At 42.9% G+C, this 24,006-nt stretch overlaps 1 protein-coding gene across 2 annotated transcripts in view; it reads left to right on the forward strand.

The window, feature by feature from the left end:
* LOC129834553 (AP-1 complex subunit gamma-1) overlaps positions 1-22,785 on the forward strand; it is a 29,672-nt gene extending 6,887 nt beyond the window's left edge. The window contains exons 2-22 of one of the 2 annotated variants that reach the window (XM_055899654.1): positions 6,131-6,332; positions 7,740-7,864; positions 8,605-8,746; positions 10,247-10,343; positions 11,012-11,088; positions 12,293-12,388; positions 12,484-12,564; positions 12,656-12,810; positions 12,922-13,035; positions 13,192-13,332; positions 13,914-13,968; positions 14,247-14,369; positions 14,613-14,702; positions 14,831-14,955; positions 15,083-15,187; positions 15,276-15,417; positions 16,176-16,302; positions 16,625-16,720; positions 16,943-17,103; positions 17,289-17,387; positions 17,553-22,785. In XM_055899654.1, the coding sequence (XP_055755629.1) occupies positions 6,132-6,332; positions 7,740-7,864; positions 8,605-8,746; positions 10,247-10,343; positions 11,012-11,088; positions 12,293-12,388; positions 12,484-12,564; positions 12,656-12,810; positions 12,922-13,035; positions 13,192-13,332; positions 13,914-13,968; positions 14,247-14,369; positions 14,613-14,702; positions 14,831-14,955; positions 15,083-15,187; positions 15,276-15,417; positions 16,176-16,302; positions 16,625-16,720; positions 16,943-17,103; positions 17,289-17,387; positions 17,553-17,654 (2,454 nt within the window). In that variant the 5' untranslated portion in view covers position 6,131 and the 3' untranslated portion in view covers positions 17,655-22,785. Of the gene's footprint in view, positions 1-6,128; positions 6,333-7,739; positions 7,865-8,604; positions 8,747-10,246; positions 10,344-11,011; positions 11,089-12,292; positions 12,389-12,483; positions 12,565-12,655; positions 12,811-12,921; positions 13,036-13,191; positions 13,333-13,913; positions 13,969-14,246; positions 14,370-14,612; positions 14,703-14,830; positions 14,956-15,082; positions 15,188-15,275; positions 15,418-16,175; positions 16,303-16,624; positions 16,721-16,942; positions 17,104-17,288; positions 17,388-17,552 lie in introns of both variants that reach the window. The other variant, XM_055899652.1, reaches the window with a different exon arrangement.
* Positions 22,786-24,006: the final 1,221 nt, after the last annotated feature.

Consider the following 24,006-nt stretch of genomic DNA (forward strand, 5'->3'; position numbering starts at 1 on the left):
GCAATGCTTCAAGCATTGCACTGTGTATGACTTCAAGCCTATCAACTCCCGAGATTAGGCTGGTGTAACCGATGTGAAATGGCTAGCTAGTTAGCGCGGTGTGCGCTAATAGCGTTTCAAACGTCACTCGCTCTGAGACTTGGAGTAGTTGTTCTCCTTGCTCTGCAAGGGCCGCGGCTTTTGTGGAGCGATGGGTAACGATGCTTCGAGGGTGGCTGTTGTCGATGTGTTCCTTGTTCGAGCCCAGGTAGGGGCGAGGAGAGGGACGGAAGCTATACTGTTACACTGGCAATACTGAAGTGCCTATAAGAACATCCAATAGTCAGAGGTATATGAAATACAAATAGTATAGAGAGAAATAGTCCTATAAATCCTATAGTAACCTCAACCTAAAACTTCTTACCTGGGAATATTGAAGACTCATGTTAAAAGGAACCACCAGCTTTCATATGTTCTGAGCAAGGAACTTAAACGTTAGCTTTTTTTTACATGGCACATATTGCACTTTTACTTTCTTCTCCAACACTTGTTTTTGCATTATTTAAACCAAATTGAACATGTTTCATTATTTATTTGAGGCTAAATAGATTTTTTTGATGTATTATATTAAGTTAAAATAAGTGTTCATGGCCTCCCGGGTGGCGCAGTGGTCTAGGGCACTGCATCGCAGTGCTAACTGCGCCACCAGAGTCTCTGGGTTCGCCCCCAGGCTCTGTCGCAGCCTGCCGCGACCGGGAGGTCCGTGGGGCGACGCACAATTGGGCCAGCGTCGTCCGGGTTGGGGAGGGTTTGGCCGGTAGGGATTTCCTTGTCTCATCTCGCTCCAGCGACTCCTATGGCGGGCTGGGCGCAGTGCGCGCTAACCAAGGGGGCCAGGTGCACGGTGTTTCCTCCGACATATTGGTGCGGCTGGCTTCCGGGTTGGAGGCGCGCAGTGTTAAAAGAAGCAGTGCGGCTTGGTTGGGTTGTGCTTCGGAGGACGCATGGCTTTCGACCTTCGTCTCTCCCGAGCCCGTACGGGAGTTGTAGCGATGAGACAAGATAGTAATTACTAGCGATTGGATACCACGAAAATTGGGGAGAAAAGGGGATCAAATTTTTATTAAAAAAAAATAATAAGTGTTCATTCAGTATTGTTGTAATTGTCATTACTACAATTTTTTTTCATCTGCTGATTAATCGGTATTGGCTTTTTTTTGGTCCTCCAATAATCGGTATCGGCGTTGAAAAATCATAATCGGTCGACCTCTGGTCTGATGAAACCAAAATAGAACTCTGTCCATAATGACCATTGTTATGTTTGGAGGAAAAAGGGGGAGGCTTGCAAGCCGAAGAACACCATCCCAACCGTGAAGCACAAGGGTGGCAGCATCATGTTGTGGGGGGTGCTGTGCTGCAGGAGGGACTGGTGCACTTCACAAAATAGATGGCATCATGAGGCAGGAAAATGGTGTATATATTGAAGCAACATCTCAAGACATCAGTCAGGAAGTTAAAGCTTGGTCGCAAATGGGTCTTCCAACTGGACAATGACCCCAAGCATACTTCCAAAGTTGTGGCAAAATGGCTTAAGGACAACAAAGTCAAGGTATTGGAGTGGCCATCACAAAGCCCTGACCTCAATCCTATAGAACATTTGTGGGCAGAACTGAAAAGCGTGTGTGAGCAAGGAGGCCTACAAACCTGACTCAGTTACACCAGCTCTGTCAGGAGGAATGGGCCAAAAATCACCCAACTTATTGTGGGAAGCTTGTGGAAGGCTACCTGAAACGTTTGACCCAAGTTAAACAATTTAAAGGCAATGCTACCAAATACTAATTGAGTGTATGCAAACTTCTGAACCACTGGGAATGTGATGAAAGAAATTAAAGCTGAAATAAATCATTCTCTACTATTATTCTGACATTTCACATTGTTAAAATAAAGTGGTGATCCTGACTGACCTAAGACATGGAATTTGTACTTCGATTAAATGTCAGGAATTGTGAAAAACTGAGTTTAAATATATTTGGCTAAGGTGTATGTAAACGTCCAACCTCAACTGTACATGCAAATGAATTTGATCGCCCAGCCTTAAGCCATGGTGCGGCTAACTCGACCTGACATTTGTCTCGGGGGCTGCATAGGTGCGCTCATCTATACACACAACTATACACTCACCTGTCAGTTTTTATTAGGTACACCACCCTGTTCACAAAACTGGATCGATCCTACAGACAGTGAGTCACGTGGCCATGGTTTCCTATATAAAGGAGGCATTCAGTTATTGTTCGATTGAATGTTAGAATAGGCAAAACAAGTGACTTAAGCAACATTTAGCATTGCGTGATCGTCGGTGCCAGGCGGGCCCGATCCAGTATCCAGAAACGGTTGCCCTCCTGGGCTTTTTACACACGGCAGTGTCTCGTTGTGACAAACAAAAAAACATCCAGTCAGCGGCAGTCCTGTGGGGGAAAACCTCTTGTTGATATAAGAATTCGAAGGAGAATGACAAGAATCATGCAAGCTAACAGGTGGGCCACAAATGGACAAATAGCAGCGCAGTACAACAGTGGTGTTCAGAACGGCATCTCGGAAAACACAACTGGTTGATCGTTGTCACGGATGGGCTATTGCAGCAGACGACCACACCGTTCCACTCCTATACGCTAAAACAAGAAGAAGCGGCTCCAGTGGGCTCACGATCATCAACTTTAACAATTGATGAGTGGAAAAAACCTTGCCTGGAACATGATGGCAATTTCAGTTTACTTGAGTGTCCTGCACAGACCTCAACCCAATAGAGCATCTTTGGGAAGAAATAGAACTGGCTGTTCGCAGCATGACTCGCCGTCCAATCTGCAGCATCTGAGTGATGCCATCACATCAGCATGGACCAACATCCCTGTGGAACGTTTGACACCTTGTAGAATACCCCAAATAATTCAGTCTGTTCTGGAATAAACTGGCCGGTGAGTCTAAATTAATTATCTAAGATGTGCCAAATTTAGGTTATATCCAGCTCAGGGCTCCAGCTATGCATTTGGTGTTCTAAGTGGCTAGATGTCAAGATCAAGCTTCTTGGTTACAGCAGGGACAAACAATCCCCTCCTGGATTAAGATCTATGTTGCCTAAATTATTATTATTATTTTTTTTCTAGAAATAGCACCACTTGTGTGAACTTCCAGTAATACTGTATACCGTGGTATTGGAAAAAGTCTTTGATGTGATAACAACATAACTGGTGTTATTATTGGATTGTCTGTTCTCTGTTGGACCTTTTTGTGTGTACAACATCAGCCTTTATATTTCCCCCAGTTCTAAGAGGGTCTCTGCTCTGTCCATTTAGCAAGTGTGTTATTTTTTCAGCATCAGCTCTGAGGTGGCTTGATGCAGAAAATAGCTTTGTTCAGCAACTAATTACTGTCGTCCCTCTTGCTGTAACGGCTCAATTATGCTATCCATGCTAACAGATAAGAGCCATGCTTCTTTTGAGATGGGGAGTCATAAAGCACCTCTTCTCCGCACGCAGGAGCCAGCGATAAACTCTCTTTGTTCCTGGCATAGTGTGCTTGATGGATCCCCTGTTGTGGCGGTGGTGCATTAACACACACCCCTCTCACCAGGCCCTTCACTGCAATAAACAAGGCCTCCAGACCCACTGCAGGTGCCAGGACCTTGACCTTGTTCTGCCCACTCCAGCCTGCCCAGGGTTTCTCTTACGTCCTCTGTCACTCTGCTGTGTCTGGCTGTAGTACTGTAAGTGTACACTTCCTGAATGCACTACAATAGAGGGTAGGCTGCAGTGTTCATTGCTTTAACTCAGGTGTTGAAAGTCAAACGTGTCATTGCTATAGAGTTTCTAAAAGCAGGAAGTAGAATTTGTTTAGCACACCCAATGACATTGTGCCTTTGGAATGCTGAGATCTGTTGGTCTCTTGTCGTACGAGTCATATCCTATGAATTGGCGTCAGTGTTTCATGTGCAGTTATTACACATTCATAGTTTCCCCTTCCACGGGAGACCGCATATCCATGTATCTCATTGTGACAGTTTGTATTACTACTTTCTCTTTACTGAATTTAAGGCTAAAAGCCTATTGAACAATTTTGTCTCGCTCTCTTAACTGTCAAGAGAGCAATCCTTTCTCTGTGTTTTCGGATTGCTCTCACACCACCGCTGGGCTCATCCTCACTAGCAGACAGTTCATGAAAGATTGTGATGCAGCTCAGTGCTCATGCACCATTTACCCAACTAATTCCTGCAGGGTTTAAACGCAGAGTTTCTAAACCCAGAGGCGCAACATCGTGAGACTTCGGGAAGGCTTGCAAAACGGACCAAATTCAATGAGAGAAGTGAAATTCTTCATTGGTTGTTAATTTTCTCGAAGTCTAAAGGCAACCTAGATTCTAGTAAATGTCTTAAGTAGTTGAACATGTTATTACTCCAACCTCGTGAAAGTGACCAACTGACACTTTTTCATTTTCGTCAAACTACTTTTATATCGAAGGGGTGACTTTGATTTGACGGCCTTAAGATGCGCAGTTCGGCGCGAGATGACCGTTAGACCCGACAACGTGTTTCTGCTCATGAGCTTAGCTAGCCAAATTTTTCATGACATCGCCTACAAGTGTGATCTGGGATTTCTATAGGCTAAAACTGCTTCTCCAATCTTCATACTGTACTCTTGACTTACAGTCAAGGTGTCATTTACATGTTGGTATATTTGATCCTCTGAAATGGGCATGAGACCAATTTAGTCAACTAGTGCACAGATCCAACATGCGAGCTGCTTCTTCTTGACCAGAGGCCACTGGATTGTGGTAGTGTGCACATACAGACTAGGTGGTCAAAGCGCAGGACAAGCAACCTGCTGTACCTTGCAGGCCTCTGAGACCACAGGCTTTGGGACAACCAATGCGACTCAATTGATGGTGAATGTTATACCACACAGGAAGTCTACTTCTCAAATAGGAAGTAGTGCAGTGTATTTGTAATTATCGTCTTGCTGCCAACCCATAAAAGCAAATCAAATCCTTCTATCTCTGAGTCAGACACATATCATTAATGGGGTGAGAGATTTATATGCTTGTGTCTAATCATTTAATTCTGATTGCATCCTCTCATGGAGCAGCGTTCTTGTTAGAATGGTACATTAGTAACATCATAGAGGCACGGTACTGTGAGTTCTCTTGTGTTTGTCAGGTCTGTACCTGGCTGATGTTTTAGAAATGGGGCACTGTGCTCCTATTGTTATTCCTCTGTGTGGCTGCATGTAAATACTGGAGAATGTAATCTCACCGCCAAGCATGTGCCCCTTCAATATTTAATCACCCTCCACTGGTTTGAAACCTTAGTGTTCTCTTCACAAGCTTCTGAGCAAGGAATTCTCCATTTCCTTGTCACATTTGAGGCTGTACTCGGAGTCAATCACCACCTTCCGGAGACACCTGAAACCCCACCTCTTTAAGGAATACCTAGGATAGGATAAAGCAATCCTTCTGACCCCCCCCCCCCCCCCCCCCCTTAAAAGATTTAGATGCACTATTGTAAAGTGGCTGTCCCACTGGATGTCATAAGGTGAATGCACCAATTTGTAAGTCGCTCTGGATAAGAGCGTCTGCTAAATGACTTAAATGTAACAATGCTAATTTGCTATTCAAATATTTATAATCACATAGGCTGCCAAAAATACCATTACAAGAGTATGGATTTATCTTATAGAATGAGTGAGCGCCCATGGCTTCCTAATGATAACTATAATGAGCTAGACAGAAGTGGTGGTCAGGTGATTTACTAGCCCGCCAGCTACGTGCACTTAACTCAGAAATGCATACAGACAGACACTCTGTGGACCCACATCGGCCCAGGCATTCATGTTAATAGATTTGTCCTCTTTATTAACATTTTACGTCTGTAGTAACGCCATAAGCAATACAAATGTTTGAGAAACAACAAAGTTACTGATCTTATTGTCATTTTTTCCATACTTTCATAATGACATAGGTCTACTTTCATCTACCGGTTGCCAGATTTGCAGTATGGCCCTTGTTTAAAAAAATAATAAAAAGTGCTGCAGTTTGCTCTCGCCCAGCCAGTGCCTTCCCTTCACCTGTGCCAACATGCTTAGTTTCTCCGTGTTTTCCAGAGGATGCCAGCGCCGATCAGACTGCGGGAGCTGATCCGGACCATCCGGACGGCTCGGACCCAGGCAGAGGAGCGTGAGATGATCCAGAAAGAGTGTGCTGCCATACGCTCGTCCTTCAGAGAGGAAGACAACACTTACCGTTGTAGAAATGTGGCTAAGCTACTCTACATGCACATGCTGGGCTACCCAGCGCACTTTGGGCAGGTATGTTTAAAAAGAACACTATGTTCTTCATTTATTAACCAACATCTGTGAGTGTCTTGTTGTTCCTGGCAGTGAATGTGTCTCTTGCTGAAGAGAGCAGTTTTGTGAACGGATTACTACAGCTCAGCGTTCAACACCATAGTGCCCTCAAAGCTCATCCCTAAGCTAAGCACTCGGGGACTAAACACCTCCCTCTGCAACTGGATCCTGGACTTCCTGACGGGCCGCCCCTCAGGTGGCAATGGTAGGGAACAAAACATCCGCCACGCTGATTTTCAACACGCTGATCTTCAACACGGGGGCCCTTCAGGGGTACGTGCTCAGTCCCCTCCTGTGCTCCCTGTTCACTCATGACTGCATGGCCAGGCACGACTCCAACACCATCATCAAGTTTGCCGATGACACAACAGTGGTAGGCCTGATCACCGACAACGATGAGACGGCCTATAGGGAGGAGGTCCGAGACCTGGTCGTGTGGTGCCGGGACAACAACCTCTCCCTTAACGTGATCAAGACAAATTGTGGATTACAGGAAAAGGAGGAACGAGCACGCCCCCATTCTCATCGACAGGGCTGTAGTGGAACAGCTTGAGAGCTTGAAGTTCCTTGTTGTCCACATCACCAACAAACTATCATGGTCCAAACACACCAAGGCAGTTGTGAAGAGGGCACAACAAAGCCTATTCCCTCTCAGGAGACTGAAAAGATTTGACATGGGTTCTCAGATCCTCAAAAGGTTCTACAGCTGCACCATCAGGTGCATCCAGACATGTTGCATCACTGCCCGGTATGGCAACTGCTCGGCCTCTGACCGCAAGGCACTACAGAGGGTAGTGTGTACGGGCCAGTACATCACTGGGGCCAAGCTTCCTGCCATCCAGGACTGCTATACCAGGCGGTGTCAGAGGAAGGCCCTAAAAATTGTCAAAGACTCCAGTCACCCTTATCATAGACTGTTCTCTCTGCTACTGCACGGCAAGTGGTACCGGAGCGCCAAGTCTAGTTCCCAAAGGCTTCTTAACAGCTTCTACCTCCAAGCCTCTTGAGACTCCTGAACAGCTAATCAAAGGGCTACCCAGACCGCTCTTTTACGCTGCTGCTACTCTCTGTTTATTATCTATGCATGGTCACTTTAACTATACCTACATGTACATATTACCTCAACTAACCGGTGCCCCCAAACATTGACTCTGTACCGGTACCCCCTGTATATAGGCTCGCTTGTTATTTTAATAATTTAATAATTATTTTAATAATTAATAATTTGTTACTTTTATTTTCAATTTTCTACTTAAGTTTCTTCCTTTTTTTTCTAAAAGCATTGTTGGTTAAGGGCTTGTAAGTAAGCATTTCACTGTTGTATTCGGCGTTTGTGACAAATACAATTTGATGAGTTTTGTTTTCCAGCTTGAGTGCCTGAAGTTGATTGCGTCCCAGAAGTTCACTGACAAGCGGATAGGGTACCTGGGAGCCATGCTACTGTTGGACGAGAGGCAGGACGTCCATCTACTAATGACAAACTGCATCAAGAAGTAAGGCAGGCCAGAACCGCATCGGCTCAAACAAACTATACTGACAGCAACAGCTGCTTACTTGTAGTGTGGGAGTAGAGATAAGAGCTGTGCTGCAGGAGGTGGTGATGTGCACCAACGGCAGTATTCTGTTACTGCCAGAATTGTTACTCATGAGTGGTGCTCTCGCCAGCAGCGTGTGCTTCTGATGTTGTATATGGAAACAGCCCCATAACCTGCCGGATCAGCTGTTGCGCCTTTTTCTCAATCTCTTGCTCTCATGCACATTTTTCTTCTTTCCTGTCTCCCCTGCTCTATCCTTCGTCGTTCCTTTTACCCACCTCTCCCTGTCTATCTTATATTTTGTTCTCTCCGTCTTTCCTCTTTCTCTTCTACATCTCAGCACCATCCTATATCTTTGATCTGTTATCTCCCTATGAACGGGGACACAGCCACATTCCAAAGTCTAGGTTGAAAACGGAAGGAGACCGGGCATTTGCCGTTAAGACCCTTAGACTTTGGAATGGTCCGCCAGAGATCAGGCTTGCGGATTCAGTGCCTGTTTTTAAATCTCTGTTTAAGACACACTTTTATAAAGATGCTTTTAATGTATTATTTTTAATTAGTTCTTTTTTCATTCTCCTTCCTCCTGTCTTTATTTGCTCGTACTTTTATTTTATGATGTGAAGCACTTACTTTATACACTATATAAAGTTATTATTATCTACTATCCACTCATTCTTCCCCCTGTCCTTCCTCAGTGATCTGAATCACAGTACACAGTATGTCCAGGGCCTGGCCTTGTGCACCCTGGGCTGCATGGGCTCCTCAGAGATGTGTCGAGACCTGGCTGGAGAGGTGGAGAAGCTGCTCAAAACATCCAACTCCTACCTGAGGAAAAAGGTACCTCATTCTCACCTAGCCCACATTCACTCTTTACAAAGAAGTGTTAGTCAGGTGATCAGTTTGAAATGTGTCAGCAGACCTGCCAACCTGCACTCATTTTGCGTACCATGCACACAATTTGAGGTCACAGTATGCTGGTACGAAAAACGACCCTAAAATACGCTTCTATTGGTACAACCGTCTGAAGTTGGAGCTGAGCCAATCAGGACTTTGGTGAGGATAAAATATCTCTAGCTCTCCACTCCGGCACACCCCCTATAGTCGTAGTAGTCTACTGATTTCCTCCCTCGAGCTGAATGGCAGCACTTTGTCCGCTGATGTGTGACGAAAAAGGGTAGGGAAAATGGATAATGAACTATTTGGCGAAATACATTTTCCAAAATTGTATGTGTTAATCAAGCACATGACCACTATTATTTCGTAGTTAGCTCCTTCGTCATTAAGACAAATGTAGTTAGCTAGTGTTTAGTCAACAGACATGGTAGTGAGAGCTGTTCTGCTAATACCGTCCTTCACAGAAAGTTATATTAGGCTGTCTTAAGATTAGTAGGCCTATGTTGATTTAATCAGTTGTTGATATGTCATCTTGATGCAGCTGTATGTCAACATAAGGTAATGTTGTGATAATAATCAGTTCACCAATGACAAGGTATGTTGATTGATGGTAGCCTAGTAGTCAGACCTTGATGGATGAGGTCAGGGATGGAGATCTGAAACAAACTAATATAGGCCTAGTTCAGTTGTTTCATATTCCAAATAGCCTACAGCAAGCTAGACCACTACATTACATCCTGTAATTGAATTATTCTAAATGTTCTCCCCAAACAAAATTAAGGATCCAGTTTACGTTTCTACTAGACTATCCACATACAGACACCTATTAATTTGAGTACGGTAATCAATAAACTCAAAATGTAACCTAGAAAAATTTGAGTGTCATTGAGACCACCAATTTCATTAATTTCTCTCGCTCAAAAGTTTTAGAACACCTACTCATTCATATTTTTACAATTTTCTACATTGTAGAATAATAGTGAAGACAAACTATGAAATAACAGATATGGAATCATGTAGTAATCAAAGTGTTAAACAAATCAAAATATATTTGATATTCTTCAAATAGCCTTCCTTTGCCTTGATGACAGCTTTGCACACTCCTGGCATTCTCTCAACCAGCTCAACCAGGTAGTCACCTGGAATGCATTTCAATTAGAGTTGTGCCTTAAGTTAATTTGTGGAATTCCTTTCTCTCCTTGATGCGTTTTGAGCCAATCAGTTGTGTTGTGATAAGGGAGGGGTGGTATACAGAAGATAGCCCTATTTGGTGAAGTGCATTTGCCTATGATTTGAGCAGGGTGGGTGTTGCGCGCGCACCGTCATGGGAGCCGGGGGTGCCCCCGCGCTAAAGCCGTAGTCATAAAAATGATTTACGGTTGGCAGGTCTGTGTTAGCATGTCATAGTTGAGGACTTTGAAAACATTCAAATTTTCTCCCCAGGCGGCGTTGTGTGCGGTCCACGTCATCAGGAAGGTCCCAGAGCTGATGGAGATGTTCCTCCCAGCCACAAAAAACCTGCTGAGCGAGAAGAACCACGGTGAGACAACAGGGGGCTGGGGCCAACTGTGTCCTGCACAGAGAGCATTGGGTTTGGTCACTCACAGATAAAATGGGGATGCCGTGTCCTTCAAAGGGATAATTGGGCTGGTGCCCTCTACGCAGTTGAAATGTCCTTCAGTGAAGAGAGTTGGAGCTGTGGGGCTGCTGCATCTTTCACAGCATACGGGTGTCATAGTACAATGGCTAATATTCTGACAGCTTTATAAAGCGGCGCTCTTGTCAGAACCGATGTTATCACTTCGATTATGTTTCTAAACAAGTTTGATAGATGAAGTTGCCCCTAGAAATTGTAAGGTCAGTTTTGTGTTTTCTCCTCAATGGTCAAGGTAAGGATTTGGGGAGTTGATGCTAGATATATATATATACCTGTAGTTGTTTTTGTAGTGCTAAAATAGTGCTTAATGACATTAAACTGAAACTTACTAAGAGTGAGAATCCAGACTATAAACCACCACAATGGAACCAGCAAACAGCTTCCCCCATAGACTATGTTCTTTATTTTAGTAACAATGCTGTGACATTGTTAAAACGTTGACTCGCAGGGAATTGGCAAGGAAATTTGTGCAAATTTGTGAACTACTACGGTTCACCAGGGATGCTGTTTGTTGACCTTTTTTCAAACTAGTTTCTCTTTGTCTCCTTAAGGTGTTCTCCACACTTCTGTTGTCCTCCTCACTGAAATGTGTGAAAGAAGTCCTGACATGCTCTTACACTTCAGAAAGGTATGGATAGCCACCATCTAATTAGTGAAATTACTACTATCAAGAGTTTTTGGGTAACAGCGTTACAGCGCAAGTCTTCAGGGAGTTAATTAAGCATTTGTCCTAAGCTCACTCTACATTTCATTCTCCCTTAGTACTCATTTTCCTTTCACTATGACTGTTTTGGATATACTTCAAACATATCTTGCATTTTGAATCCTTGGATTACATTTTCCCTTAAGGTTTGCTCTACATTCATAGTAGGCCTATGTCTCAGTCGTATCTCCTTGCCTCGCTTATTTCCTCGCTGTATCTCTAGTGGCTCTGTACCTCTTTCCCTTAGCCATAACAACCTTGAGCCAGTCTCCCACCCCTCATGTTCCAGATCAGAACATGACTTTGAGCTCTCTAAAAGTGAATCTTCCCTAACATCTACCTCATATTTTTTCTGTCATTTGTCTTTGTTACAATTCCTGCATTGTGTTAGAATGAGAAGGTAAGAGTACATTCTGGTTTCATAGCTGGTGCATGCTGTTACTAGTAATCACACGGTCACTGTAGATGTAATCAAATCTGTGTTCCGTAAAGTTCCTTTTTGTCTTTTTGATTTAGACTTTTACAGCGCTCATATGTTGGTGTTCTCTTTTTGATATCATGACAGGATTTTTTTATGTTTCTTAGACATCTCTCACTATTGTCAATGTGTCATCATCAACCTAATGTGTAACTCGTTTGATCACCGTATGTTGAAAACAACATGGGTCTGTTTTCAATTGATCACCTCAAGTGTTTTCACTAGACATTGATGGTTTTATGTCTGTTAAAAGGGAGGTATGTGTCTGTATGCGTACAAATATATATTTCAGAAAATTTGCACCAATGCGAATATGTTTGTCTATGAATACTCTTGCCTAGCATTCCTGGTAACAATTATGATGAGGGTTCTATTTCATCCAGATGTGATTGAATGTGACATCACAGTTCGATTAGCTTTTCAAAACTCAACATCCTAACCGAATGTTTTCATACAATCAATGTTGTCTTGATTACCATAACCCAGAAAGTTACATTGATGATTAAATCAAGAGAATGTAAAGAATAACTGCACATTCTACAAAGTACTTTGTCATGTTATTTCAGTAACAAGGTAGGACACCGATTCCTCAGAAATAAAGACCTTGACCCTTGATGGCACCTCTCCTCTCCTGTTGTTGGTCTTTTGTAGTTGGTTCCACAGCTGGTGAGAATCCTGAAGAACCTGATCATGTCTGGATACTCTCCTGAGCATGACGTGTCTGGCATCAGTGACCCCTTCCTGCAGGTGAGACCTTTGACCTTGTGTTTCGTGCCAATCATTTGATCTTCTGTAACAAACTTGGCTAGGCCAGTCAGTGATGCCCCTTGACTTCATTGCAGGTGCGGATATTGAGACTATTGCGAATTCTGGGCAGGAGTGATGATGACTCAAGTGAAGCAATGAATGACATTCTTGCACAGGTGAGAAGAGAGGTTAATCAATAGTACTCGAGGCTTACTGCCCTAGAGATATGGCCTTACAATCAGACTAATGGTTTCTTCACCCTTGTAGGTGGCAACCAACACTGAGACCAGTAAAAATGTAGGCAATGCAATCCTCTACGAGACAGTACTGACCATAATGGACATCAAATCAGAAAGTGGATTGAGGGTGTTGGCCATCAACATACTGGGACGCTTCCTTCTCAACAATGACAAAAATATTAGGTAACACACTTGGGGAACTAATTCATTGAATGATCTGAACATAGGTCATCAAAGTCCCAGGTAATATAACACTTAATGTGACTTTATGGTGTCTTTCTGTCCACCCTCAAGATATGTGGCACTGACATCCCTACTGAAGACTGTACAGACGGACCACAATGCAGTGCAGAGGCATCGGAGCACCATTGTGGACTGTCTAAAAGACCTGGATGTGTCCATCAAGAGGTGAGACCTACACCTAAATGAGGAGAACATGAGTGACATACAGTATAGACATTAGTACATAAAACACTGCTAGTCACTGTACATACATTTCTGACCCTTACTTGCAGAAGATGTAGAGATTTCCTTGTCTTATCGTCCTCCCATTCTCCTCGCTAGGCGTGCGATGGAGCTGAGCTTCGCCCTGGTGAATGGGAACAACATCCGAGGCATGATGAAGGAGCTGCTCTACTTCCTGGACTCCTGTGACCCAGAATTCAAAGCGGACTGTGCGTCCGGAGTCTTCCTGGCTGCAGAGAAGTAAGGCTCATGGATGTGGTCCTGTTAGGAAGATCTGTAGAGATCAGGCTTTGCCAATCTGAAGGCTCTTGCTAGTTCCATAGCAACATTAAGGAGTTGCACCATGTGAAACCGTTCTCAACATTATCCCGTGGCTTGTAGGTCTTTACCACCTCATTTTGTTTGTATTGGCCGTTGCTCTGCAGTTGTGGTTAGAGTGATAATGGAAGGGTTAGTAGTGATTGCATGAGAGGCCATGGCAGCAGTAGTTTTTGCATGTGGGCTGCTGACACAGATCCTGACTGAATGCCTCAGTTTACTTGCATTAGGAATGTAGGCTTAGAGAATTAGATTACAGCCAGTGGCCTCAAGCACCTCCAATGATTAACTATTGTTTCCGCAACCTCCGGTTAATGTGTGTGGCTTACTTACTAAAATGCTGTATGATGATAAAATGAGTGATCCATCGTCAGAACATGACATTGTTGATACCATATCTTTTCTGACAGCGTAAACCTCAGTCTAACTTTTTTCAGTTCATGGTTATATGATCCTCCACTCAGTGTAATGCAGAGGTGACTGATGCGTGTTCTATTTCACAGGTATGCGCCTTCAAAAAGATGGCACATTGACACCATCATGAGAGTCCTGACAACGGTATATGTATAATTTCATCAAATACTTTTCTCTGCACAGACGATGGTGAAATAAATAATTATGCTTGACTGTTGAGTGACGAATCCTTGAGTGATCCATCGACTGAAAACTACAAATGATGATCTCATCATATCTGACAACCGCTGCTTTTTTTTTACCATGGTGACCAATACACTTCTTGTCTTGAAAGTGTTTTTGTCGCTGACCTTACACAAAATGATCATCTGCCTCATTGTCCATTTTGAGACGGGTTTCTTTTAACACCTGTTTGTGTCCAGGCGGGGAGCTATGTCCGAGACGACTCTGTCCCCAACCTCATCCAGCTCATCACCAACAGTGTGGAGATGCATGCCTACACGGTGCAGAGACTCTACAAAGCCCTGCTGGATGACATCTCACAGGTCCGAGACATCTCTGGTCACACACACATCATACACACGTCTTGTATGATAAGAGGAAAACACACATTGAAACAGCCCAGTAACCAGGCAAATAAGAGAAACCTGACAATGAATATGTTGATTGAAACGTTATTGGATCACTAAAGATCACATTTGGAAGTAGCAAACAGTGTGCGGATGTTTCCCTTCCTCTTTGAGGACTGGTTACAGTGAATCTGAAATATAAGTGTTTGTCTCCCATAGCAACCACTGGTCCAGGTGTCATCCTGGTGTATAGGGGAGTATGGAGACCTGCTGGTATCTGGACAGTGTGAGGAGGAGGAGCCCATCCAGGTAGACCTCCTGAAGCACTCAATCACCTCAACTATTTCATCTAGAACGTTACACACAACATGTCTATGTGCACTGCCGACCTCAAGAAGCTGAAATGTATATGTTTTCTCCCCCTTTGTTTGCAACAGGTGACAGAGGATGAAGTCCTGGATGTTTTGGAAGGTCTTCTTGTGTCCAACTTGTCCGCCCCTGTAACCCGGGGTTACTCCCTCACTGCCATCATGAAGCTGTCTACTCGCTTCAGCAGTGTCAAGTAAGTCCATCTGTGTTGAGCAGAGAGAATATCCAACAGGTTATGATGATTTTTATCCCTTAGCTTTGAAATTAATGGATGGCAGGACGCACACTCAAGGTTAACATTTGTGTCTTAAAATCTCCAGCCGAATCAAGAAGGTGGTGTCAATATACGGCAGCAGCATCGACGTGGAGCTGCAACAGAGAGCTGTGGAGTACAATGCACTTTTCAAGAAATATGATCACATGAGGTGAGTATGCTTCAAAATGTATTCCCATTCATTACAATGAATTTATTCCCATTCACCCCCCCCCCCCCCCATCTCTTCTTCTCTGAAGGCCTGCCTTACTAGAGCGAATGCCCATCATGGAGAAAACAGCCTCCAATGGCCCTACAGAGATCGTGCAGACCAATGGGGAGACAGAGCCCTCGGTGCCTGACACAAAACACCTGCCCCTAGTCACCCAGCCAGCCAACCAGGTGAGGGCAAGGTCACATGACAAATCTGTATTTACCATTGATGGGAGGTTTTCTGTCACAGACGATGTGTTGCTGAATCAGTGGATCAACATTTGATTCAGGTCAGCGTTAGACGCAATTGAAATGTAAAAGTAATTTACGATTGAGCTGACAAATGCAGCAGCTTTTACCGTGAATGCAGTCTTTGCTGATGCGTGAAATAAATAAAAAATATATATATTGAGCTGTAGCGCAGATCTTCAGCGATACGGATTGAATCGAGCTCTTAAGCTCTTTAAAACGCACAAATGCACGTACTCACACACATTCTTTAAGTTTTGATTTCTATTCATGTGGTGAAAGTCCACAAATCAGTGAGTCTGCTAATGCTTTTACACACTGTTCAAACAAGGACCCCTGCTGGTAGGAAAATTAAACTGTGCTGGGCATATCAATCTACAGATTAATATGAAGCAGTCTACATTTTCCTTTGTGGAGTTCTGAGTTGAGTTACAAAATATTTTAACATCTATCATGTTTTAAAACAAAGTGTAAATGAGATGTTATTCAGAGCACTGTTGTTTTGTCCAAATCCTCCCTGTATTACAGGTTCAATCTACAAATCCTCCCTGTATTACAGGTTCAATCTACAAATCCTCCCTGTATTACAGGTTCAATCTACAAATCCTCCCTGTATTACAGGTTCAATCTACAAATCCTCCCTGTATTACAGGTTCAATCTACATGTGCTTTATTATTTGGTTTCTCTTCTGTTCCAGGCTAATGACTTGTTAGACCTGCTGGGAGGTAATGATGTGGTGCCTGTGATCCAAACCACCCTGCCCACCAAGCCTGCCTCGGCTGGAGGAGAGCTGCTCGACCTACTGGGGGACCTCTCACTGTCTGGTAGGACTACAGTCTCTCTCTCACACACACAGACACACGCTCGCTCGCGCTCTCTAGCCCAAAGCACAGGTGGACCAACCTTGGTCAGGGAAACTTGATTGGTTTCTTCTTTTCTCTTTCATTGCAGTGTCTCCCTGTTCACCACCTATTCTCTCTGTCACCCTCACTGCACCTTCCTTCATAAAGAAACCACATTAGTCAAGCCACATCCTGCTTGACTTGGCAGGAATCAACTTGTCTTGTGAACTATCACCAGTGGTATCACTTATGTCTGTGTGTGGTACCCTGTTGGAACCCCCTGTGTTGTTGTCCCCCTCCCTAGGTGCTCCAGCTCCTGCCCCCTCTGTGCCCGTCTCCCAGCCCCCCTTCCTCCTGGATGGCCTCTCCTCACAGCCCCTGTTTAATGATATTTCAGCAGGTGAGAGCTAGCGCTCATCAGTGAAGCTTTCAAATTTCTAATTTGAACCAAAGCCAACAACTCTCCCATGTTGTTTAGCAAGTAGAGTAATCTGTGTCATTATGTATCCCTTTTAAAACAATGTGACCGCATACAAGTTCCTACAATGTTTTTTGGGGTTATCATGTTTGGTACTACTTTTTCACTCTGAATTGTATTGACTTGTGCCGTTCTTGTCTTTAGCTATTCCCCCCATGACAGCTTATAGCAAGAATGGCCTGAAAATAGAGTTCACCTTTGAGAGGGCCAATCCGAACCCAAACATAGCAGTTATCACTATCCACGCCACCAACACCACCGAGGCTGACATGTCAGAGTTTGTTTTCCAGGCTGCAGTACCAAAGGTGAGCCATGACTGGACAGTCACATTTGTATAACTATGTAATATTAAGAAAAAGATGTGTGTTTCTATGATTGACCTCTGTAGCAATGTACAGCTTAGTCAAAGTTGGGAATATGCAGGCGTATGTCCTACGAAGCAGACTTGGCAGGAGCAGTCTTTTACGCTCTGTGTGTCCCTCTCCTTCAGACATTCCAGCTGCAGCTCTTGTCCCCTAGCGGTAATATTGTCCCAGCACTCAACCAGGGAAGCGTCACACAGGTCATCAGAGTTCTCAACCCACAGAAGGTAAGAAATGTTCCTGTTTGTCCTCATCTTCCTCACATTCTTATTCAGTTTCCTGATCTATTGGTGCTATCAGAGGAATTTAGTTCAGAGGGCTCCTATAGAGTTCAGCTCTACATTGAGTAGTTCATATTGCTTTAATAAACATATCTTTCCCATGATTTACAGCAACAACTCCGCATGAGGGTCAAGCTGACGTACACCCACAAAGGCTCACCTGTCCAAGACCTGGCCGAGGTCAACAACTTCCCTCCTCAGTCCTGGCAATGATGACCGTGTCCTCTCGCGCTTAAAGACCCCGCCAAGGGAACTATGGGAAAGATTCTCCACCCCCTGTTCCCAGACTGATCCCCTGGGACATCACTGCAGACTGCTGCCATGGGGTTGCATGGGGAGCAGCGGAATGTCAAACACACAAAAAAAAGATGGTATGAAGACCATGATGATGACAACCACAACAACGACGGCAATGACGATAGACATCACCAGAAATATGTGAAAACATATTAATTTACTAACCCTTTTCCTTGATTGGTTTCACCTCAATCTATCTGCTTTGCAGTTGCCACTATTTCCATCTCCTCGCCCTCTCAATGCACGTACGCCCACATTGCACTCTCTGTGGTACGCCCACCCCTCTAAGCCACCATAGAAAAGAGCTGTTGACTATGAGCACTTGTTTAAGCAGTCTGTTTTTTCTTTTGTTTCATGTTTTTAATCTTACAGGAATTTAACATGGGTATATGTATTTTTTTGTACCTATTTTCAAGTCTGAATGAGATGCAACTTAATTAACTTTATGAAATTTGCACACTGTCCATTCACCACTTTCCCGAATTGGGTTTGGAAACTTGGAGTACTTTGGCTCTCAGTATTTTATCTAGTTTGGTCTCCAAAGTGACTATAACACATTCTATTATAAAGATCTCCAGCTCTATGCTTCAAATGCAAGGTCTTCGGTTGCAATACAAAGGTTAATCTCTCGGACAGATTCTGGGTGTAAACTGAAGAATCTGTCGGGATGGAATGCGTAGGATCAGTTTGTCACTGATTATCTGGATGTATCAGGATTGGCCGAAGGCGATGCTTAAACTTCGACTGCTTCGCTTGTGTGGGGAAATTGGTGGAAGTGGGGTGTTTTGGCTAAGTTTCCTTTTGCGAGGGTAGAGACTTCGCAAACCGGAACTCCCAATTTCTAATACGTATGGACTCACAAATACATCACGCAGCTGACCAAATTACGCCAGATTTTAGTCCTGCGTTAACTGAGATTATACAAACATTCACATGATGACACTTCCCAGTTGTGCCGGGTCTGCTCTTTTACATCCATTAACTTTGGCAGCAGAAAGGTTTTAAAGACCCAGAGCACTCATTCATTTTGGGGTTAACTTAATTTGACCCTCTATCTCATGAGTGCTTTAAAAGGCAAAAGATGTGTGGAGTCATTTTTAATTCCATCAGTTTTCTCTGTTGAAGTCAGTTTGAGAGTTGTTTGAATCCCATTCACCTTGGTTGGCCAGAGAGGCCTTTCAGCAGGGTTGAGATACTGTAAATGGATAAAGTGCATATTTTGAAGGCTGGAGTGTATTTGTTTGTCATGGGCTGGCAATGGTTCCATTTTCTTTAGTTTGGTCAGCAGTTTGGTAGCCATAGTACGGCACTATCTTGTAAAAGTTTATTTTCTGAGGTGGAATCTAGAGGATGGACATTTCTACTTTGTTTGACTGCCCTGTATAGCACCGTTTCCCCCACCTAGATGGGCATTATTTACAGTTTATTCCATCCATCTTGTTAAATTCAACGGTTAATTGCTTAGATCAAGCTGAGGTTATTGAAGCAATATGGATATTGTATATCAGTGTGGGTCTGAGACACATCTTAGTTAAAGGCAAATCCTTAAACATAGTTTCATTGAATACATTAACTTTGGAAGTCCTGAATCTTCCATGCATCTGAACAAACAGCCTGAAATTTAAGATTTACAGCTTTAGGACGTCAAAACGTCTCTCTTTTAAGACTACTAACCTGGCTGGACATAGCCAGCCTAGAGACATGTACATTACGTCTATTTTGAATGTAGTTATATGCACTGAATGCTTTTTCTTTGCAGTCTTTTTCTGTGGCTGTCCTCCTCTTTGAGGGAGCTGGCCATTTTGTTGGCACTATTTTTGTGGTAATATGATTTTTTTTATTTTTTATGTTTGCATTGATTTGACTTAAACATTATCGCCTGATATCAAAATGATGTGCCTTTTGACATAACTAGATGGGAAGTCCCTAAACTTGTCTCATCTGATCTGTGTGAAGAGGGTTTGTGTGTCAGGGAGTGCTTATTGTGGGTTATATCCTGACTAGAGAGCAGGCAAGACAGACAGGCTGGATGGAAGGTAGGAGTCGAAGAAGAATGTGCCCTTTTTATTTTAGAGACATCTCACACTCTGAGTTTCTAGCGGTTAGAGTGGAAATTATGTAGTCGGATATCAGTTTAGCTTGCCGTGTGGTGACTGGTTTGATTCCTTGGCTGTCATACTTCTCCAAATCAGAATCCCGACCAAGCTGTCGGAAACATTAACCTGAATACCTCACGATGTTTTCTCTTCCTGTTTAACTATCAACAGTACAGTACCTGGATAGCTGTATTTAGTCTTCTGTATGATCTGCAATCAAGTGGGCACCTGTAGGACATCTCATTACTAACACGCTTAGCTGCCCCATGATGCTGTATGTGTTCAGACCTTCAGATGTTCAATCGCACTATATGCTTATTGATATTCACTATGCTACACTATCAAACTTTTGTGACCAAATCGGAAATGCTATTAGCGTTGGAAATAAGCTTTGGAAATATTTTTGAGCAATGATATGTATATATGGAGAAAATGATTTCATTCTATTACTTTTTTTCTGTTTTTGACTAAATGCTATATTGGCTTTTTCTGTATATATTGAGGGCTTTTAAGGTTAGTCAAATATCCTTTCTTTCATCCCTTTTTATTTTTAGATACCAACCATTTTCTAAGACTTCCAATTACTCACGGTGTATATTGTCTGAATAGATCTTAGTCTACAATATGGCCTAAAGGAAAGACTTCCCTATTTCATCAGTCATCGCAAAAGATATATAATCGGCTGCCTGTACATTGTATATTATTGTAAAACGAAACAACAAAAGATGATCAAATGAAATAAAACCCCATTTGAAGACTTATACAGATTAGCTAAGGACTATAATTGTATACATATATGTAAAAAAGAATCAACTTGAAACGATGCAAATGAGCTGCATTCTCTTCATAAGTTAGGATGCATCTTTTTTTTCCTGCAGATTTTAGTGGGTGAGTAGGCTGCTATTGTTTTTTTATAGGTGTCCTCTTAAGGTTTGGTTGGGCAGTACTGGTGTTGTCTGTGAGTGATGTACTGTACTACTGAGAGGTCTGTGAGCTGAGCACAGTGCTGCACAGTGACCGAGGTGGCACCTTGTCGGTATTCGTGGTCCTCAAAGGCCTAATCTGTTTTCATATGCTCCTTAAGAGTAGGCCTCTTGCTAAGACGCTGTAACGCCTCCTTTGGTATGTAATGTGCTTTATCGTTTTTTTCTCTCCCCAGCAAAAGTAATTGGAGAAAATGAATGTTGTCAGACATGCAAGCTAATTAATGGACGGATGACCTACCTACAGTGCACATGGTCCTTCTAAGAGAGCGATTCTCGTTGTTGGCCCCCTTTAAGTCTGATTCTCTGTTTTTCTCCAGTCCTATAGATTCTTTCCCCATTCATCTGGCATCTCACCTCCCCACATTCATTGTATTGGATTTCAGAGACGTGAGAATGGGCCCAGAGTTTCTCTGAAGTGTTGCGTGAGGTCATTTTTTTTTTTTTTACCCTTGTGATGATGTTGCACATACCTTTTTATTGTAAGGTGGGGATTGAATATCCTGAGTATTTTCAGGCTGAGAAGTTTAATCTGTGTGGTGGATATGGTTCATTAAGTAGTAAGGCCTTGTCCTCTCATGTGGTTGACAGATACAATGTGCTCTTGGCTGCCTGTCATCATCCACTCTTACTGGGTCTGTTCATCGCTCCTGATGACTGCATTAAGGAACCCGTCTTATGGACTTCTTTGTATGGCTCAAAGAGAGCAGAGAATAGGCCTGGTTCTGTTACAGGGACCGGGCCAGCGGGGCAGTTGAAGTTCAGGCTCTCTAAGAGGAAATATGATCCTTTCTATTTATTGAAATCCAATTCTAAAATCAGGACTGAAGTGTGATGCAGATCTCTCTGCTGTGTGTATGGCCTTTTTGTGTCTACATTCTTTTCAGGGGACCTGTGATCTTAATGCAGTGCTGCTTAACCTGTCCTTGTGATATGACACAACTATAACACTGAGCTAAAGCTGCATGTTAGCTGTGCTGTGAGCTCATTTCCACAAGGGGGAGCTGGTCAAGATAGAAGGCTGTAGGGAAGGGAAAGACATCTCATACTTGTACCTTTTCTTGAATGTTTTGTTTTTATCGGTTTGATTCCATCAATCATGTTTGACCAGTTAACACTTTAAGGATACAGTTCCCCCATATAGTTTTAAATGAGAAATCCCATTGGTTTGGACACTGCATCTTAAAAAGGAAATTTGTAAAGGAAAGAACCCTTCAGAGGTCTGAGCAGCTTTTGAAGCATTTTGTTTGTCTAACCAGCCAGTGTGTGTGTAAATATCTCTGAGAGTGTGTTGGCATGTCTTGCTACAGTCACCTGGTAGGACATGAAAGTGGCTGCAAGGATTTCAATTCACAACTTCTGAGCTGCATGTGAGAACCAATGTAAATAGTGTCATTTCTACTCTACGTAATCCTTTTTTTGAAATGCACATTTTTCAACAAATCCAACACACCACCTTATTTGGTTGCACATTTGAAAATGTATTTTTTTTTTTTTTTTTGGTGGTGGTGGTAGGGGTTAATAGTGCACACCACTCATTCGGATGTAATTGTTTTTTACTTGTATATTTCGCCAGGTGAATTCTCTGTGTAAAGGGGTTTGAAGGCGCATCTGACATTAGCCACTATTATCCCTTTCCCTGTGAAATCATAAAGCGTCCATTGTACCTTTTTGAAAGAGAATCTGTATATGTAACCCTCAGATTTATCCCGACTATACGACAACATATCTGATTTGAGATGGGGAGGAAAAAACATTTTTTGAAATTCACTTTTCCAGACAGGTTTAACATTTTGAACTGAATCAGTCCCATGTCTTCAAGGTGGGTGTGAATGGACTGAAAATATAAATAATGATGATGATTTAAAGCTGAAAACTACATGGGACATTTTAGACTTATGCTGTGTATTATTGTCTTTGGGTTGGAGGAAATGATGATCAAGAGTATAAATAAAAAGTCAAACAAAATTTTGACCGGACTCATTCATTTATCAACTCTTATATACTGAACAAAAATATAAACGCAACATGTAAAGTGTTGGTTTCATGAGATGAAATCATGTTTTGAGGGAGCTCAATTGGCATGCTGACTGCAGGAATGCCCACCAGAGCTGTTACCAGAGATTTGAATGTTCATTTCTATACCATAAGCCAACGCTGTTTTAGAGAATTTGGCAGTATGTCCAACCGGCCTCAACCGCAGACCACGTGTATGGCGTTGTGTGGTTTGCTGATTTCAACGTTGTGAACAGAATGCCCAAATGTGCCGCACTGCATGAGGCAAATGGTGGTCACACGAAATATAAACTGGTTTTCTGATCCAAGCCCCTACTTTTTTTCCCCCCAAAGGTATCTGTGACCAATAGATACATATCTGTATTCCCAGTCATGTGAAATCCATAGATTAGGGCCTAATTAATTTTTCAATTGACATTCCTTTTATGAACTGTAACTCTGTAAAATCTTTGAAATTGTTGCATTTATATTTTTGTTCAGTATAGTTACAAATGGGGTTCACCTACATAACTGATCTAGAATAGGCCTACACAGATATTTTCAGCTTAACATAGCCTGACATGTTTCAGTATACATAGGCTACTTGTCCTACTAAACTAGATTGAGTCAGTGAGGTTGGAGCAGCGTACAAACGAGGAGAATGCTGATCGAAGTTTAACTGTTCCAGTATCTGTTTCCACGGGAGTAGTTTCTTAGGTCAGTGATTCTTGATTAGCTTTTGAGGAACATCAAGTCCAAGCTGTTAAAAGTGCCTCAGTGTGGGCTGGTAGTTGAGTTAATTTTCTGTGAGCCAAACAAACTACAGTAGTGGAAGAAGCCAAGTCATGGCAGTCAATTAACAGTGATCCAGGTGGAATAGAAGTGACAGGATTTTCTCATGCACCACTTTAACACACCTGTTTGCTTTTACAGTTGTGGTATATTGATGTCTGCTGATAAACCCATTGGCTGGACATTGCTATAAGTTCAGTACTCAAGAGGACGACTTATGAAGGAACAGGCAAGTGGGAATGGTGCTTTCTTGAAAGATACAGTTGAAGTCGGAAGTTTACATACACTTTGGTTGGAGTCTCGTTTTTCAACCACTCCACAAATTTCTTGTTAATAACAAACTATAGTTTTGGCAAGTCGGTTAGGACATCTACTTTGTGCATGACAAGTAATTGTTTCAAC

The sequence above is a fragment of the Salvelinus fontinalis genome, chromosome 35, assembly GCF_029448725.1.
Source record: "Salvelinus fontinalis isolate EN_2023a chromosome 35, ASM2944872v1, whole genome shotgun sequence".
Taxonomy (NCBI): domain Eukaryota; kingdom Metazoa; phylum Chordata; class Actinopteri; order Salmoniformes; family Salmonidae; genus Salvelinus; species Salvelinus fontinalis.